Consider the following 20,415-nt stretch of genomic DNA (forward strand, 5'->3'; position numbering starts at 1 on the left):
ACACACTGCATTCAGCAGCCCCATGGTACTTACTACTCCATTATTACTCAACACACTGCATTCAGCAGCCCCATGGTACTTACTACTCCATTATTACTCAACACACTGCATTCAGCAGCTCTATGGTACTTACTACAACACACTGCATTCAGCAGCCCCATGGTACTTACTACAACACTCTGCATTCAGCAGCCCCATGGTACTTACTACTCCATTATTACTCAACACACTGCATTCAGCAGTACCACTGTAGTTACCTCTCCATTATTACTCAACACACTGCATTCAGCAGCCCCATGGTACTTACTACTCCATTATTACTCAACACGCTGCATTCAGCAGCCCCATGGTACTTACTACAACACGCTGCATTCAGCAGCCCCATGGTACTTACTACTCCATTATTACTCAACACACTGCATTCAGCAGCCCCATGGTACTTACTACTCCATTATTACTCAACACACTGCATTCAGCAGCCCCATGGTCCTTACTACAACACACTGCATTCAGCAGCCCCATGGTACTTACTACTCCATTATTACTCAACACACTGCATTCAGCAGCTCTATGGTACTTACTACAACACACTGCATTCAGCAGCCCCATGGTACTTACTACAACACACTGCATTCAGCAGCCCCGTGGTACTTACTACTCCATTATTACTCAACACACTGCATTCAGCAGCCCCATGGTACTTACTACAACACACTGCATTCAGCAGCCCCATGGTACTTACTACTCCATTATTACTCAACACACTGCATTCAGCAGCCCCATGGTACTTACTACTCCATTATTACTCAACACACTGCATTCAGCAGCTCCATGGTCCTTACTACAACACACTGTATTCAGCAGCCCCATGGTACTTACTACTCCATTATTACTCAACACACTGCATTCAGCAGTACCACTGTACTCACCTCTCCATTATTACTCAACACTCTGCATTCAGCAGCCCCATGGTACTTACTACTCCATTATTACTCAACACTGCATTCAGCAGCTCCATGTTCCTTACTACTCCATTATTACTACAACACACTGCATTCAGCAGCCCCATGGTACTTACTACTCCATTATTACTCAACACACTGCATTCATCTGCCCCATGGTACTTACTACAACACACTGCATTCAGCAGCCCCATGGTACTTACTACAACACACTGCATTCAGCAGCTCCATGGTCCTTACTACTCCATTATTACTCAACACACTGCATTCAGCAGCCCCATGGTACTTACTACTCCATTATTACTCAACACACTGCATTCAGCAGCCCCATGGTACTTACTACAACACACTGCATTCAGCAGCCCCATGGTTCTCACTTCTCCATTATTAATCAACACACTGCATTCAGCAGCTCCATTGTACTTACTACTCCATTATTACTCAACACACTGCATTCATCAGCCCCATGGTACTTACTACAACACACTGCATTCAGCAGCCCCATGGTCCTTACTACTCCATTATTACTCAACACACTGCATTCAGCAGCTCCACGTTACTTACTACTCCATTATTACTCAACACACTGCATTCAGCAGCCCCATGGTACTTACCTCTCCATTATTACCCAACACACTGCATTCAGCAGCCCCATGGTACTTACTACAACACACTGCATTCAGCAGCTCCATGGTCCTTACTACTCCATTATTACTCAACACACTGCATTCAGCAGCTCCAAGGTACTTACTACTCCATTATTACTCAACACACTGCATTCATCAGCCCCATGGTACTTACTACAACACACTGCATTCAGCATCTCCATGGTCCTTACTACTCCATTATTACTCAACACTGCATTCAGCAGCTCCATGGTACTTACTACTCCATTATTACTCAACACACTGCATTCAGCAGCTCCATGGTCCTTACTACAACACACTGCATTCAGCAGCCCCATGGTACTTACTACTCAATACTGCATTCAGCAGCCCCATGGTCCTTACGACAACACACTGCATTCAGCAGCTCCATGGGACTTACGACAACACACTGCATTCAGCAGCTCCATGGTCCTTACTACAACACACTGCATTCAGCAGCCCCATGGTACTTACCTCTCCATTATTACTCAACACACTGCATTCAGCAGCTCCATGTTACTTACTACTCCATTTTTACTCAACACACTGCATTCAGCAGCCCCATGGTACTTACTACTCCATTATTACTCAACACACTACATTCAGAAGCCCCATGGTACTTACTACTCCATTATTACTCAACACACTGCATTCAGCAGCCCCATGGTACTTACTACTCCATTATTACTCAACACACTGCATTCAGCAGCCCCATGGTACTTACCACTCCATTATTACCCAACACACTGCATTTAGCAGCCCCGTGGTACTTACTACTCCATTATTATTCAACACTGCATTCAGCAGCCCCATGGTACTTACTACTCCATTATTACTCAACACACTGCATTCATCAGCCCCATGGTCCTTACTACTCCATTATTACTCAACACACTGCATTCAGCAGCCCCATGGTACTTACTACTCCATTATAACTGAACACACTGCATTCAGCAGCCCCATGGTACTTACTACTCCATTATTACTCAACACTGCATTCAGCAGCCCCATGGTACTTACTACAACACACTGCATTCAGCAGCTCCATGGTCCTTACTACTCCATTATTACTCAACACACTGCATTCAGCAGCCCCATGGTACTTACTACTCCATTATTACTCAACACACTGCATTCAGCAGCCCCATGGTACTTACTACAACACACTGCATTCAGCAGCCCCATGGTACTTACTACTCCATTATTACTCAATACACTGCATTCATCAGCCCCATGGTACTTACTACAACACACTGCATTCAGCTGCCCCATGGTCCTTACTACTCCATTATTACTCAACACACTGCATTCAGCAGCTCCATGGTACTTACTACTCCATTATTACTCAACACACTGCATTCAGCAGCCCCATGGTACTTACCTCTCCATTATTACCCAACACACTGCATTCAGCAGCCCCATGGTATTTACTACAACACACTGCATTCAGCAGCTCCATGGTCCTTACTACTCCATTATTACTCAACACACTGCATTCAGCAGCTCCATAGTACTTACTACTCCATTATTACTCAACACACTGCATTCAGCAGCCCCATGGTACTTACTACTCCATTATTACTCAACACACTGCATTCAGCAGCCCCATGGTACTTACTACTCCATTATTACCCAACACACTGGATTCAGCAACCCCATTGCACTTACTACTCCATTATTACTCAACACACTGCATTCATCAGCCCCATGGTACTTACTACAACACACTGCATTCAGCTGCCCCATGGTCCTTACTACTCCATTATTACTCAACACACTGCATTCAGCAGCTCCATGGTACTTACTACTCCATTATTACTCAACACACTGCATTCAGCAGCCCCATGGTACTTACCTCTCCATTATTACCCAACACACTGCATTCAGCAGCCCCATGGTACTTACTACAACACACTGCATTCAGCAGCTCCATGGTCCTTACTACTCCATTATTACTCAACACACTGCATTCAGCAGCTCCATAGTACTTACTACTCCATTATTACTCAACACACTGCATTCATCAGCCCCATGGTACTTACTACTCCATTATTACTCAACACACTGCATTCAGCAGCTCCATGGTCCTTACTACTCAATACTGCATTCAGCAGCCCCATGGTCCTTACGACAACACACTGCATTCAGCAGCTCCATGGTCCTTACTACAACACACTGCATTCAGCAGCCCCATGGTCCTTACGACAACACACTGCATTCAGCAGCTCCATGGTCCTTACGACAACACACTGCATTCAGCAGCTCCATGGTCATTACTCCGGAGACACCTGAAACCCCACCTCTTCAAGGAATACCTAGGATAGGATAAGTAATCCTTCTCACCACCCCCCCCCCCCCTTAATGATTTAGATGCACTATTGTAAAGTGGCTGTTCCACTGGATGTCAGAAGGTGAATTCACCAATTTGTAAGTCGCTCTGGATAAGAGCGTCTGCTAAATGACTTAAATGTAAATGTAAAATTACTACAACACACTGCATTCAGCAGCTCCATGGTCCTTACTACTCCATTATTACTCAACACTGCATTCAGCAGCTCCATGGTACTTACTACTTCATTATTACTCAACACACTGCATTCAGCAGCTCCATGGTACTTACCACTCCATTATTACCCAACACACTGCATTCAGCAGCCCCGTGGTACTTACTACTCCATTATTACTCAACACACTACATTCAGCAGCCCCATGGTACTTACTACAACACACTGCATTCAGCAGCCCCGTGGTACTTACTACTTCATTATTACTCAACACACTGCATTCAGCAGCCCCATGGTACTTACTACTCCATTATTACTCAACACACTGCATTCAGCAGCCCCATGGTACTTACCACTCCATTATTACCCAACACACTGCATTCAGCAGCCCCGTGGTACTTACTACTCCATTATTACTCAACACACTGCATTCATCAGCCCCATGGTACTTACTACAACACACTGCATTCATCAGCCCCATGGTCCTTACTACTCCATTATTACTCAAAACACTGCATTCAGCAGCTCCATGGTCCTTACTAAAACACATTGCTCAGAGCTGTGTCTATCGGCTACAGCAGGGGAATTCCAATCTTACTCTTAGGTTCAGAGTACTGATGTTTTTTTTTTTACCTGACCATTTATTGCACTCACCTGGTGTCCCAGGTCTAAATCAGTCCCTGAATAGAGGGAGAATGGAGGGGGGGTGAGAAGCAGTGGAACTGGCTTCGAAGGTCCATAGTTGAGTTTGGGGGGATCTACAGTATGACCAGAGGGCAGCAGGTAGCCAAGAGGTTGGAGAGGGCAGCATGATGGAGAGGGCAGCATGATGTTGGAGAGGGCAGCAGCATTGTTGGAGAGGGCAGCAGCATTGTTGGAGAGGGCAGCAGCATTGTTGGAGAGGGCAGCAGCATGATGTTGGAGAGGGCAGCAGCATGATGTTGGAGAGGGCAGCAGCATTGTTGGAGAGGGCAGCAGCATTGTTGGAGAGGGCAGCAGCATTGTTGGAGAGGGCAGCAGCATTGTTGGAGAGGGCAGCAGCATTGTTGGAGAGGGCAGCAGCATGTTGGAGAGGGCAGCAGCATTGTTGGAGAGGGCAGCAGCATTGTTGGAGAGGGCAGCAGCATGTTGGAGAGGGCAGCAGCATTGTTGGAGAGGGCAGCAGCATTGTTGGAGAGGGCAGCAGCATTGTTGGAGAGGGCAGCAGCATTGTTGGAGAGGGCAGCAGCATGATGTTGGAGAGGGCAGCAGCATGATGTTGGAGAGGGCAGCAGCATGTTGGAGAGGGCAGCAGCATTGTTGGAGAAGGCAGCAGCATGATGTTGGAGAGGGCAGCAGCATGTTGGAGAGGGCAGCAGCATTGTTGGAGAAGGCAGCAGCATTGTTGGAGAGGGCAGCAGCATGTTGGAGAGGGCAGCAGCATGTTGGAGAGGGCAGCAGCATGTTGGAGAGGGCAGCAGCATGATGGAGAGGGTTGTTTGTTACAAGTCAGACAAGTCAAATCTGGTGGGAATGTAATTATCCTCGATGCCTTTTTCTTCTGTTGTTCCCTTGAAGAAGGCATAGCTGATCCTGGGCTATGTTTCTGTGTGTAGGTTTCTCGTGGTGGGTTAAATGCAAAAAACATTCTTCTGAACCTACTCTCTCTCTTCAACAGGAGAAGGACATCACCCCTGACCCTCAGCTCCTGGAGAAGGTCAACCACTGCAGCAGCCAGATGACCTTCAAGAGGTTCCACAGCCAGTCCCTCTCTCAGCTGCCCTCTGACCTCACGGACATCATCGACTTCTTCATCGCCCTCACCATCTGTAACACAGTGGTGGTGTCATCACCCAATCAGCCTCGGCAGAAGGTAGTCACTGACTGTACAAAACATTAGGAACACCTTGCTGATATTGAGTTGCATCCTCTTTTGCCCTCAGAACAGCCTCAATTCGTCGGGGCATCAGACTCTACAAGGTGTTGAAAGCGTTCCATAGCGCCACCCGCGGGTAGATTTAGGTATTGGTGGGTAAGAATGTCTTTCACCAGCCAAGTCTGCAGGGCTCTACGGTACTATAGATCCACGTTTGCAGGGCTCTACAGTGCTATAGATCCAAGTCTGCAGGGCTCTACAGTGCTATAGATCCATGTTTGCAGGGCTCTACAGTGCTATAGATCCATGTTTGCAGGGCTCTACAGTGCTATAGATCCACGTTTGCAGGGCTCTACTGTACTATAGATCCATGTTTGCAGGGCTCTACAGTGCTATAGATCCATGTTTGCAGGGCTCTACAGTGCTATAGATCCACGTTTGCAGGGCTCTACAGTGCTATAGATCCATGTTTGCAGGGCTCTACTGTACTATAGATCCATGTTTGCAGGGCTCTACTGTACTATAGATCCATGTTTGCAGGGCTCTACAGTGCTATAGATCCATGTTTGCAGGGCTCTACAGTGCTATAGATCCACGTTTGCAGGGCTCTACAGTGCTATAGATCCATGTTTGCAGGGCTCTACAGTGCTATAGATCCATGTTTGCAGGGCTCTACAGTGCTATAGATCCACGTTTGCAGGGCTCTACAGTGCTATAGATCCATGTTTGCAGGGCTCTACAGTGCTATAGATCCATGTTTGCAGGGCTCTACAGTGCTATAGATCCACGTTTGCAGGGCTCTACTGTACTATAGATCCATGTTTGCAGGGCTCTACAGTGCTATAGATCCATGTTTGCAGGGCTCTACAGTACTATAGATCCACGTTTGCAGGGCTCTACTGTACTATAGATCCATGTTTGCAGGGCTCTACAGTGCTATAGATCCATGTTTGCAGGGCTCTACAGTACTATAGATCCATGTTTGCAGGGCTCTACAGTGCTATAGATCCATGTTTGCAGGGCTCTACAGTACTATAGATCCACGTTTGCAGGGCTCTACAGTGCAAGCATTACATTTGCATTAGTGAATAAGAGTAGTCAAAAGTCAAGTATGAGCATATGAGTGAGTTTTATGCTTTATTTCTGTTGTTTTGCTTCATAGTTTCTAATCGCGGAATACCCAGCAACAGCTTTGCATTGATAGATCCATGTTTGGAGGCGCTGGCAACAGGCATAAGCAGTATTCCACAATACTATTACATGATGAAATCCAGCAGTATTCCACAATACTATTACATGATGAGATCCAGCAGTATTCCACATTACTACTTACATGATGAAATCCAGCAGTATTCCACAATACTATTACATGATGAAATCCAGCAGTATTCCACATTACTACTTATTAATACATGATGAGATCCAGTAGTATTCCACATTACTACTTATTAATACATGATGAGATCCAGCAGTATTCCACATTACTACTTATTAATACATGATGAGATCCAGCAGTATTCCACATTACTACTTACATGATGAAATCCAGCAGTATTCCACAATACTACTTACATGATGAAATCCAGCAGTATTCCACAATACTATTACATGATGAGATCCAGCAGTATTCCACATTACTACTTATTAATACATGATGAAATCCAGCAGTATTCCACATTACTACTTATTAATACATGATGAAATCCAGCAGTATTCCACAATACTACTTACATGATGAAATCCAGCAGTATTCCACATTACTACTTACATGATGAGATTTACATTTACATTTAAGTCATTTAGCAGACGCTCTTATCCAGAGCGACTTACAAATTGGTGAATTCACCTTCTGACATCCAGTGGAACAGCCACTTTACAATAGTGCATCTAAATCACTTTATCCTGTCCTAGGTATTCCTTGAAGAGGTGGGGTTTCAGGTGTCTCCGGAAGGTGATCCAGCAGTATTCCACAATACTACTTACATGATGAAATCCAGCAGTATTCCACAATACTACTTACATGATGAAATCCAGCAGTATTCCACATTACTACTTACATGATGAGATCCAGCAGTATTCCACATTACTACTTACATGATGAGATCCAGCAGTATTCCGCATTACTACTTATTAATACATGATGAAATCCAGCAGTATTCCACAATACTACTTACATGATGAAATCCAGCAGTATTCCACATTACTACTTACTTGATGAGATCCAGCAGTATTCCACAATACTACTTACATGATGAAATCCAGCAGTATTCCACAATACTACTTACATGATGAAATCCAGCAGTATTCCACATTACTACTTACATGATGAAATCCAGCAGTATTCCACAATACTATTACATGATGAGATCCAGCAGTATTCCACAATACTACTTACATGATGAAATCCAGCAGTATTCCACAATACTATTACATGAGATCCAGCAGTATTCCACAATACTACTTACATGATGAAATCCAGCAGTATTCCACATTACTACTTATTAATACATGATGAGATCCAGCAGTATTCCACATTACTACTTATTAGTACATGATGAAATCCAGCAGTATTCCACATTACTACTTACATGATGAAATCCAGCAGTATTCCACATTACTACTTATTAATACATGATGAAATCCAGCAGTATTCCACATTACTACTTACATGATGAAATCCAGCAGTATTCCACATTACTACTTATTAATACATGATGAGATCCAGCAGTATTCCACATTACTACTTATTAATACATGATGAAATCCAGCAGTATTCCACATTACTACTTACATGATGAAATCCAGCAGTATTCCACAATACTACTTACATGATGAAATCCAGCAGTATTCCACAATACTACTTACATGATGAAATCCAGCAGTATTCCACATTACTACTTATTAATACATGATGAAATCCAGCAGTATTCCACATTACTACTTACATGATGAAATCCAGCAGTATTCCACATTACTACTTACTTGATGAGATCCAGCAGTATTCCACAATACTACTTACATGATGAAATCCAGCAGTATTCCACAATACTACTTACATGATGAAATCCAGCAGTATTCCACATTACTACTTACATGATGAAATCCAGCAGTATTCCACAATACTACTTACATGATGAAATCCAGCAGTATTCCACATTACTACTTATTAATACATGATGAAATCCAGCAGTATTCCACAATACTACTTACATGATGAAATCCAGCAGTATTCCACATTACTACTTACTTGATGAGATCCAGCAGTATTCCACAATACTACTTACATGATGAAATCCAGCAGTATTCCACAATACTACTTACATGATGAAATCCAGCAGTATTCCACAATACTATTACATGATGAGATCCAGCAGTATTCCACAATACTACTTACATGATGAAATCCAGCAGTATTCCACAATACTATTACATGAGATCCAGCAGTATTCCACAATACTACTTACATGATGAAATCCAGCAGTATTCCACATTACTACTTATTAATACATGATGAAATCCAGCAGTATTCCACAATACTACTTACATGATGAAATCCAGCAGTATTCCACATTACTACTTACTTGATGAGATCCAGCAGTATTCCACAATACTACTTACATGATGAAATCCAGCAGTATTCCACAATACTACTTACATGATGAAATCAGCAGTATTCCACAATACTATTACATGATGAGATCCAGCAGTATTCCACAATACTACTTACATGATGAAATCCAGCAGTATTCCACAATACTATTACATGAGATCCAGCAGTATTCCACAATACTACTTACATGATGAAATCCAGCAGTATTCCACATTACTACTTATTAATACATGATGAGATCCAGCAGTATTCCACATTACTACTTACATGATGAAATCCAGCAGTATTCCACAATACTATTACATGATGAGATCCAGCAGTATTCCACAATACTACTTACATGATGAAATCCAGCAGTATTCCACAATACTATTACATGAGATCCAGCAGTATTCCACAATACTACTTACATGATGAAATCCAGCAGTATTCCACATTACTACTTATTAATACATGATGAGATCCAGCAGTATTCCACATTACTACTTATTAATACATGATGAAATCCAGCAGTATTCCACATTACTACTTACATGATGACCTGTATGTCATTTTGTCAGTCAGGGGACAACACTACATAATGATCTGTATGTCAGTCAGGGGACAACACTACATAATGATCTGTATGTCATTGTGTCAGTCAGGGGACAACACTACATAATGATCTGTATGTCAGTCAGGGGACAACACTACATAATGTTCTGTATGTCAGTCAGGGGACAACACTACATAATGATCTGTATGTCATTCAGGGGACAACACTACATAATGACCTGTATGTCAGTCAGGGGACAACACTACATAATGATCTGTATGTCAGTCAGGGGACAACACTACATAATGATCTGTATGTCAGTCAGGGGACAACACTACACAATGACCTGTATGTCAGTCAGGGGACAACACTACATAATGACCTGTATGTCATTGTGTCAGTCAAGAGACAACACTACATAATGATCTGTATGTCAGTCAGGGGACAACACTACATAATGATCTGTATGTCAGTCAGGGGACAACACTACATAATGATCTGTATGTCAGTCAGGGGACAACACTACATAATGACCTGTATGTCAGTCAGGGGACAACACTACATAATGATCTGTATGTCAGTCAGGGGACAACACTACATAATGATCTGTATGTCATTGTGTCAGTCAGGGGACAACACTACATAATGATCTGTATGTCAGTCAGGGGACAACACTACATAATGATCTGTATGTCAGTCAGGGGACAACACTACATAATGATCTGTATGTCAGTCAGGGGACAACACTACATAATGACCTGTATGTCAGTCAGGGGACAACACTACATAATGATCTGTATGTCAGTCAGGGGACAACACTACATAATGATCTGTATGTCAGTCAGGGGACAACACTACATAATGACCTGTATGTCAGTCAGGGGACAACACTACATAATGACCTGTATGTCATTGTGTCAGTCAGGGGACAACACTACATAATGATCTGTATGTCAGTCAGGGGACAACACTACATAATGATCTGTATGTCAGTCAGTCAGGGACAACACTACATAATGATCTGTATGTCAGTCAGGGGACAACACTACACAATGACCTGTATGTCAGTCAGGGGACAACACTACATAATGATCTGTATGTCAGTCAGGGGACAACACTACATAATGATCTGTATGTCAGTCAGGGGACAACACTACACAATGACCTGTATGTCAGTCAGGGGACAACACTACATAATGACCTGTATGTCATTGTGTCAGTCAAGAGACAACACTACATAATGATCTGTATGTCAGTCAGGGGACAACACTACATAATGATCTGTATGTCATTGTGTCAGTCAGGGGACAACACTACATAATGACCTGTATGTCAGTCAGGGGACAACACTACATAATGACCTGTATGTCATTGTGTCAGTCAGGGGACAACACTACATAATGATCTGTATGTCAGTCAGGGGACAACACTACATAATGACCTGTATGTCATTGTGTCAGTCAGGGGACAACACTACATAATGATCTGTATGTCAGTCAGGGGACAACACTACATAATGATCTGTATGTCATGGTGTCAGTCAGGGGACAACACTACATAATGATCTGTATGTCATTGTGTCAGTCAGGGGACAACACTACATAATGATCTGTATGTCAGTCAAGAGACAACACTACATAATGATCTGTATGTCAGTCAGGGGACAACACTACATAATGATCTGTATGTCAGTCAGGGGACAACACTACATAATGATGTGTATGTCAGTCAGGGGACAACACTACATAATGATCTGTATGTCAGTCAGGGGACAACACTACATAATGATCTGTATGTCAGTCAGGGGACAACACTACATAATGACCTGTATGTCATTGTGTCAGTCAGGGGACAACACTACATAATGATCTGTATGTCAGTCAGGGGACAACACTACATAATGATCTGTATGTCAGTCAGGGGACAACACTACATAATGATCTGTATGTCAGTCAGGGGACAACACTACATAATGACCTGTATGTCAGTCAGGGGACAACACTACATAATGATCTGTATGTCATTGTGTCAGTCAGGAGACAACACTACATAATGATCTGTATGTCAGTCAGGGGACAACACTACATAATGATCTGTATGTCAGTCAGGAGACAACACTACATAATGATCTGCATGTCAGTCAGGGGACAACACTACATAATGATCTGTATGTCAGTCAGGGGACAACACTACATCATGATCTGTATGTCATTGTGTCAGTCAAGAGACAACACTACATAATGATCTGTATGTTAGTCAGGGGACAACACTACATAATGATCTGTATGTCATTGTGTCAGTCAGGGGACAATACTACATAATGATCTGTATGTCAGTCTGGGGACAACACTACATAATGATCTGTATGTCATTGTGTCAGTCAAGAGACAACACTACATAATGATCTGTATGTCAGTCAGGGGACAACACTACATAATGATCTGTATGTCAGTCAGGGGACAACACTACATAATGATCTGTATGTCAGTCAGGGGACAACACTACATAATGACCTGTATGTCAGTCAGGGGACAACACTACATAATGATCTGTATGTCAGTCAGGGGACAACACTACATAATGATCTGTATGTCAGTCAGGGGACAACACTACATAATGATCTGTATGTCAGTCAGGGGACAACACTACATAATGACCTGTATGTCAGTCAGGGGACAACACTACATAATGACCTGTATGTCATTGTGTCAGTCAGGGGACAACACTACATAATGATCTGTATGTCAGTCAGGGGACAACACTACATAATGATCTGTATGTCATTGTGTCAGTCAGGGGACAACACTACATAATGATCTGTATGTCATTGTGTCAGTCAGGGGACAACACTACATAATGACCTGTATGTCAGTCAGGGGACAACACTACATAATGATCTGTATGTCATTGTGTCAGTCAGGGGACAACACTACATAATGATCTGTCATGTCAGTCAGGGGACAACACTACATAATGATCTGTATGTCAGTCAGGGGACAACACTACATAATGACCTGTATGTCAGTCAGGGGACAACACTACATAATGATCTGTATGTCAGTCAGGGGACAACACTACATAATGATCTGTATGTCAGTCAGGGGACAACACTACATAATGATCTGTATGTCAGTCAGGGGACAACACTACATAATGATCTGTATGTCAGTCAGGGGACAACACTACATAATGATCTGTGTGTCAGTCAGGGGACAACACTACATAATGATCTGTATGTCATTGTGTCAGTCAGGGGACAACACTACATAATGACCTGTATGTCATTGTGTCAGTCAGGGGACAACACTACATAATGATCTGTATGTCAGTCAGGGGACAACACTACATAATGATCTGTGTGTCAGTCAGGGGACAACACTACATAATGACCTGTATGTCAGTCAGGGGACAACACTACATAATGACCTGTATGTCAGTCAGGGGACAACACTACATAATGATCTGTATGTCATTGTGTCAGTCAAGAGACAACACTACATAATGATCTGTATGTCAGTCAGGGGACAACACTACATAATGATCTGTATGTCAGTCAGGGGACAACACTACATAATGATCTGTATGTCAGTCAGGGGACAACACTACATAATGACCTGTATGTCAGTCAGGGGACAACACTACATAATGATCTGTATGTCAGTCAGGGGACAACACTACATAATGATCTGTATGTCAGTCAGGGGACAACACTACATAATGATCTGTATGTCAGTCAGGGGACAACACTACATAATGATCTGTATGTCAGTCAGGGGACAACACTACATAATGACCTGTATGTCATTGTGTCAGTCAGGGGACAACACTACATAATGATCTGTATGTCAGTCAGGGGACAACACTACATAATGACCTGTATGTCATTGTGTCAGTCAGGGGACAACACTACATAATGACCTGTATGTCAGTCAGGGGACAACACTACATAATGACCTGTATGTCAGTCAGGGGACAACACTACATAATGACCTGTATGTCAGTGATCTGTATGTCAGTCAGGGGACAACACTACATAATGACCTGTATGTCAGTCAGGGGACAACACTACATAATGATCTGTATGTCAGTCAGGGGACAACACTACATAATGATCTGTATGTCAGTCAGGGGACAACACTACATAATGATCTGTGTGTCAGTCAGGGGACAACACTACATAATGATCTGTATGTCAGTCAGGGGACAACACTACATAATGATCTGTATGTCAGTCAGGGGACAACACTACATAATGACCTGTATGTCAGTCAGGGGACAACACTACATAATGATCTGTATGTCAGTCAGGGGACAACACTACATAATGATCTGTATGTCAGTCAGGGGACAACACTACATAATGACCTGTATGTCAGTCAGGGGACAACACTACATAATGACCTGTATGTCAGTCAGGGGACAACACTACATAATGATCTGTGTGTCAGTCAGGGGACAACACTACATAATGATCTGTATGTCAGTCAGGGGACAACACTACATAATGACCTGTATGTCATTGTGTCAGTCAGGAGACACTACATAATGATCTGTATGTCAGTCAGGTAACACTACATAATGACCTGTATGTCATTGGGTCAGTCAGGGGACAACACTACATAATGATCTGTATGTCATGTTGAATGAAACATTTACTCTTCAGTTAACATACACCACTCTGTCTATTCCACAAAAACACACTCTCTCTCTCTCTCTCTCTTTCTCTCGCTCTCGCTCACACACACTGCTCCCTTCCCGTCACGTCTAGTCATGGAGATCTAGAATAGTCACATCTAGACATGGAGATGTAGAATGGTCACATCTTAGATATAGAGCCATTTCACTTTCCTACTGTTTCTCGTTTGTTTCCCTTGTCCTTTAGTAACGGTCTTATTCACCCAATGCCCTTGTGCCTCAGCCAGGCCATCAGGGTTTTATGCCAGACTGTATGCCTAAGAGTTGGCCTTAACTGTGGCCAGATGCCTTGTGCTGTCCCTCAGCACCCGAGGGAGACTTTAGTAGCGGTCTCTCTCCCTCTGTCTCCCTCCCTCTCTCCGGTGTGGATGAGATTTGAGCTAGTGTTTCCAACCCTCTGTCGCTCTGTCTCAGGTGCGGATGAGGCTTGGGCTAATGTTTCCAACCCTCTGTCCCTCTGTCTCAGGTGTGGATGAGATTTGAGCTAGTGTTTCCAACCCTCTGTCCCGCTGTCTCAGGTGCGGATGAGGCTTGGGCTAATGTTTCCAACCCTCTGTCCCTCTGTCTCAGGTGCGGATGAGGTTTGGGCTAATGTTTCCAACCCCCTGTCCCTCTCTCTCAGGTGCGGATGAGGTTTGGGCTAAAGTCCCCAGTGAAGACTATCGAGGACTTCATCAAGCGCTTTACCTCCAGCCGTCTCACCTCCAACTCCAACAGTAGCAGCTCTTCCAGCCTCAACCGCTCCTCCCACCGTGAATGTTCCAGTGTCCTCTCCTCCCCCTCCGCCGAGAGCACCCTGACTAAATTAGATGAGGAGCATCACCTTGGAGGTCCGGTGGGTTTGGAACATGCCTTCTCCCCCGTCCCTCCTCACACTACCGAGGGAGAGCCCGGGGCCCTAGAGGAAGGAGAGCTCCGCTACGAGGCAGAGTCACCTGACGAGGCTGCCCTGGTGTATGCGGCGCGTGCCTACAAGTGTTCTCTGGTTGGCCGGCTACCAGATCAGGTGACGGTGGAGCTACCTGACCTGGGGAAGCTAAGCTTTGAGCTGCTCCACACTCTGGGGTTTGACTCCACCAGAAAGAGGATGTCTGTGGTGGTGAGACACCCGCTAACAGATCAGATCACCGTCTACACTAAAGGAGCTGACTCTGTCATCATGGACCTCATCACACTGCCATCTACAGGTAAGAGGACATCACAGCAGGACAGGGGATGGGTGTTAGGGGGACTGGTCACTATGATGCATGACTTTATTAGGTAGAATCTCACCTACAGTGCCTTCAGAAAGTAAACATACCCCTTGCCTTATTCCACATTTTGTTGTTATACAGCCTGTATTGAAAACAACTTGTCACCATCTGCACACCTCATTATGACAAAGTTTAAACATGTTTTTAGAATATTATATTATATGGAATAGAATATTTAAGTATTCACACACCTGAGTCAATACTTTGTAAAAGCACCTTTGGTAGCGATTCCAGCTGTCTTTCTGGGTAAGTCACTTAAGAGTTTTGCACACCTGGATTGTACAATATTTGAGCATTATTCTTTCCGAAACTTATTCTTGCTTATATTGGTTGCCGATCATTGTTAGGCAACCATTGTAAAGTCTTGCCGTAGATTTAAGTCAAAACTGTAGCTCGGCCACTCAGGAACATTCACTGTCTTCTTGTTTAGCAACTCCAGTGTAGATTTGGCCTTGTGTTTTAGGTTTTTGTCCTGCTGAAAGGTGAATTCATCTCCTAGTGTCTGGAAAGCAGACTGAAATAGGTTTTCCTCTAGGATTTTGCCTGAGCTTAGCTCCATTCTGTTTCTTTTTATCCTGAAAAACTCCCCAGGCCTTAATTCTGTCCAGGGGTGGTACTGAGGAGATACAGTTGAAGTCAGAAGTTTATATGCACTTAGGTTGGAGTCATTAAAACTCGTTTTTCAACCACACCACAAATTTCTTGTTAACCTCTCTGCGATATGTGGGACACTAGCGTCCCACCTCGCCAACAGCTAGTGAAAGTGCAGGGCGCCAAATTCAAAACAGCAAAAAGCTCATAATTACAATTCCTCAAGCATACAAGTATCTTACACCATTTTAAAGATACAATTCTCGTTAATCCAACCACAGTGTCTGATTTCAAAAAGGATTTACAGCGAAAGCACCACAAACAATTATGTTAGGTCACCACCAAGCCATAGAAAAATCCAGCCATTTTTCCAGCCAAAGAGAGGAGTCACAAAAAGCACAAAGAGATCAAATGAATCACTAACCTTTGATGATCTTCATCGGATGACACTCATAGGACTTCATGTTACACAATACATGTATGTTTTGTTCGCTAAAGTTCATATTTATATAAAAAAAATCTCATTTTACATTGGCGCGTTACGTTCAGTAGTTCTACAACATTGATTTTGCAGAGAGCCACATCTAGTTACAGAAAAAGCATACCATGCAATAATCTGAGTACAGCTTTCAGACTACAAGCAGACAAAAAGATACCCGCCATATTGGGTAGTCAACATTACTCGGAAATAGCATTATAAATATTCACTTACCTTTGATGATCTTCATCAGAATGCACTCCCAGGAATCTCAGTTCCACCATAAATGTTTGATTTGTTTGATAATGTCCATCATTTATGTCCAAATAGCCTCTTTTGTTCGGGTGTTTGGTAAATAGATCCAAACGCGCGTTCAGGTCGCGCCAACGTTGGACGAAAAGTTCAAAAAGTTATATTACAGGTCGTAGAAACATGCCAAACTAAGTATAGAATCAATCTTTAGGATGTTTTTAACATAAATCTTCAATAATGTTCCTACCGGAGAATTCCATTGTCTGTAGAAAAGCAATGGAACGAGAGCTAACTCTCTCGTGACCGCGTGTCATGGGCCCAAGGCACTCTGCCAGACCACTGTCTCAAACAGCTCTCATGAGCCCCTCCTTTATAGTAGAATCCTCAAAAGTTTCTAAAGACGGTTGACATCTAGTGGAAGCCTTAGGAAGTGCAACATAAGCAATATCCCACTGTATCTACAATAGGGGCTGAGTTTAAAAATTAAAACTACAAGCCTCAGTTTTCTCACTTCCTGGTTGGATTTTTCTCAGGTTTTTGCCTGCCATATGAGTTCTGTTATACTCACAGACATCATTCAAACAGTTTTAGAAACTTCAGAGTGTTTTCTATCCAATACTACTAATAATATGCATATATTCACATCTGGAACAGAGTAGCAGGCAGTTTACACTGGGCACCTTATTCATCCAAGATACTCAATACTGCCCCAATGTCACCAATAAGTTAACAAACTATAGTTTTGGCAAGTCGGTTAGGACATCTACTTTACACAAGTAATTTTTCCAACAATTGATTACAGACAGATTATTTCCCTTATAATTCACTATCACAATTCCAATGGGTCAGAAGTTTAGATACACTAAGTTGACTGTGCCTTTAAATAGCTTGGAAAATTCCAGAAAAAATTGTCATGGCTTTAGAAGCTTCTGATAGGCTAATTGACATCATTTGAGTCAATTGAAGGTGTACCTGTGGATGTATTTCAAGGCCTACCTTCAAACTCAGTGCCTCTTTGCTTGACATCATGGGGAAATCAAAAGAAATCGGCCAAGAAAATTGTAGACCTCCACAGGTGTGGTTCATCCTTGAGAGCAATATCCAAACGCCTGAAGGTACCACGTTCATCTATACAAACAATAGTACACAAGTATAAACACGCAGACGTCATACTGCTCAGGAAGGAGACGCGTTCTGTCTCCTAGAGATGAACGTACTTTGGTGCGAAAAGTGCAAATCAATCCCAGAACAGCAGCAAAAGACCTTGTGAAGATGCTGGAGGAAACAGGTACAAAAGTATCTATATCCACAGTAAAACGAGTCCTATATCAACATAACCTGAAAGGCCACTCAGCAAAGAAGCCACTGCTCCAAAACCACAATAAAAAGCCAGACTACGGTTTGCAAACTGCACATGGGGACAAAGATCATACTTTTTGGAGAAATGCCCTCTGGTCTGATGAAACAAAAATAGAACTGTTTGGCCATAATGACCATCGTTATGTTTGGAGGAAAAAGGGAGAGGTTTGCAAGCAGAAGAACACCATCCCAACCTTGAAGCACGAGTGTGGCAGCATCATGTTGTGGGGGTCCTCTGCTGCAGGAGGGACTATTACACTTCACAAAATAGATGGCATCTTGAGGAAGTAAAGTTATGTGGATATATTGAAGCAACATCTCAAGACATCAGTCAAGACGTTAAAGCTTGGTTGCAAATGGGTCTTCCTAATGGACACTGACCCCAAGTATACTTCCAAAGTTGTGGCAAAATGGCTAAAGGACAACAAAGTCAAGGTTTTGGAGTGGCCATCACAAAGCCCTGACCTCCATCCTATTGAAAATTTGTGGGCAGAACTGAAAAAGCGTGTGCGAGCAAGGAGGCCTACAAACCTGACTCAGTTACAACAGTTCTGTCAGGAGGAATGGGCCAAAATTCACCCAACTTATTGTGGGAAGCTTGTGGAAGGCTACCTGAAGTGATTGACCCAAGTTAAACAATTTAAAGTCAATGCTACCAAATACTAATTGAGTGTATGTAAACTTCTGACCCACTGGGAATGTGATGAAAGAAATAAAAGATTAAATAAATCATTCTTTCTACTATTATTGTGACCTTTCACATTCTTAAAATAAAGTGGTGATCTTAACGGACATAAGACAGAACATTTTTACTAGGATTAAATGTCAGGAATTGTGAAAAACGGAGTTTAAATGTATTTGGCTAAGATGTATGTAAACTTCCGACTTCAACTGTATTTAGCATTATTACTTTAGTGCCTTGTTGCAAACAGGATGCATGTTTTGGAATATTTTTATTCTGTACAGGCTTACTACTTTTCACTCTGTCAATTAGGGAATTGACAGAGTGGAGTATTGTGGAGTAACTACAATGTTGTTGATCCATCCTCAGTTTTCTCTTATCACAGCCATTAAACTCTGTGACAGTTTTAAAAGTCACCATTGGCCAAATGGTGAAATCCCTGAACAGTTTCCTTCCTCTCCGGCAACTGAGTTAGGAAGGACAACTGTATCTTTGTAGTGACTGGGTTTATTGATACACCATCCAAAGTGTAATTAATAACTTCACCATGCTCAAAGGGATATTCAATGAACCAACAGGTTCCTTCCTGATATAGGGGATGAGACCCGCCTGGTTCCTTGCAGATATAGGGGATGAGGCCCGCCTGGTTCCTTCCAGATATAGGGGATGAGGCCCGCCTGGTTCCTTCCTGATATAGGGGATGAGGCCCTCCTGGTTTCTTGCAGATATAGGGGATGAGGCCCGCCTGGTTCCTTGCAGATATAGGGGATGAGGCCCGCCTGGTTCCTTCCTGATATAGGGGATGAGGCCCGCCTGGTTCCTTCCTGATATAGGGGATGAGGCCCGCCTGGTTCCTTCCAGATATAGGGGATGAGGCCCGCCTGGTTCCTTCCTGATATAGGGGATGAGGCCCGCCTGGTTCCTTCCTGATATAGGGGATGAGGCCCGCCTGGTTTCTTCCAGATATAGGGGATGAGGCCCGCCTGGTTCCT

At 43.1% G+C, this 20,415-nt stretch overlaps 1 protein-coding gene across 1 annotated transcript in view; it reads left to right on the forward strand.

The window, feature by feature from the left end:
- Positions 1 to 20,415, forward strand: part of atp10a (ATPase phospholipid transporting 10A) — a 171,996-nt gene that overhangs the window by 70,305 nt on the left and 81,276 nt on the right. Inside the window, exons 9-10 of the mRNA XM_064952702.1 lie at positions 5,771 to 5,965; positions 15,431 to 15,995. Of these exons, the coding sequence (XP_064808774.1) occupies positions 5,771 to 5,965; positions 15,431 to 15,995 (760 nt within the window). The remainder of the gene's footprint in view (positions 1 to 5,770; positions 5,966 to 15,430; positions 15,996 to 20,415) is intronic.

Source organism: Oncorhynchus masou, chromosome 31, assembly GCF_036934945.1.
Source record: "Oncorhynchus masou masou isolate Uvic2021 chromosome 31, UVic_Omas_1.1, whole genome shotgun sequence".
In the NCBI taxonomy this organism is placed as follows: Eukaryota; Metazoa; Chordata; class Actinopteri; order Salmoniformes; family Salmonidae; genus Oncorhynchus; species Oncorhynchus masou.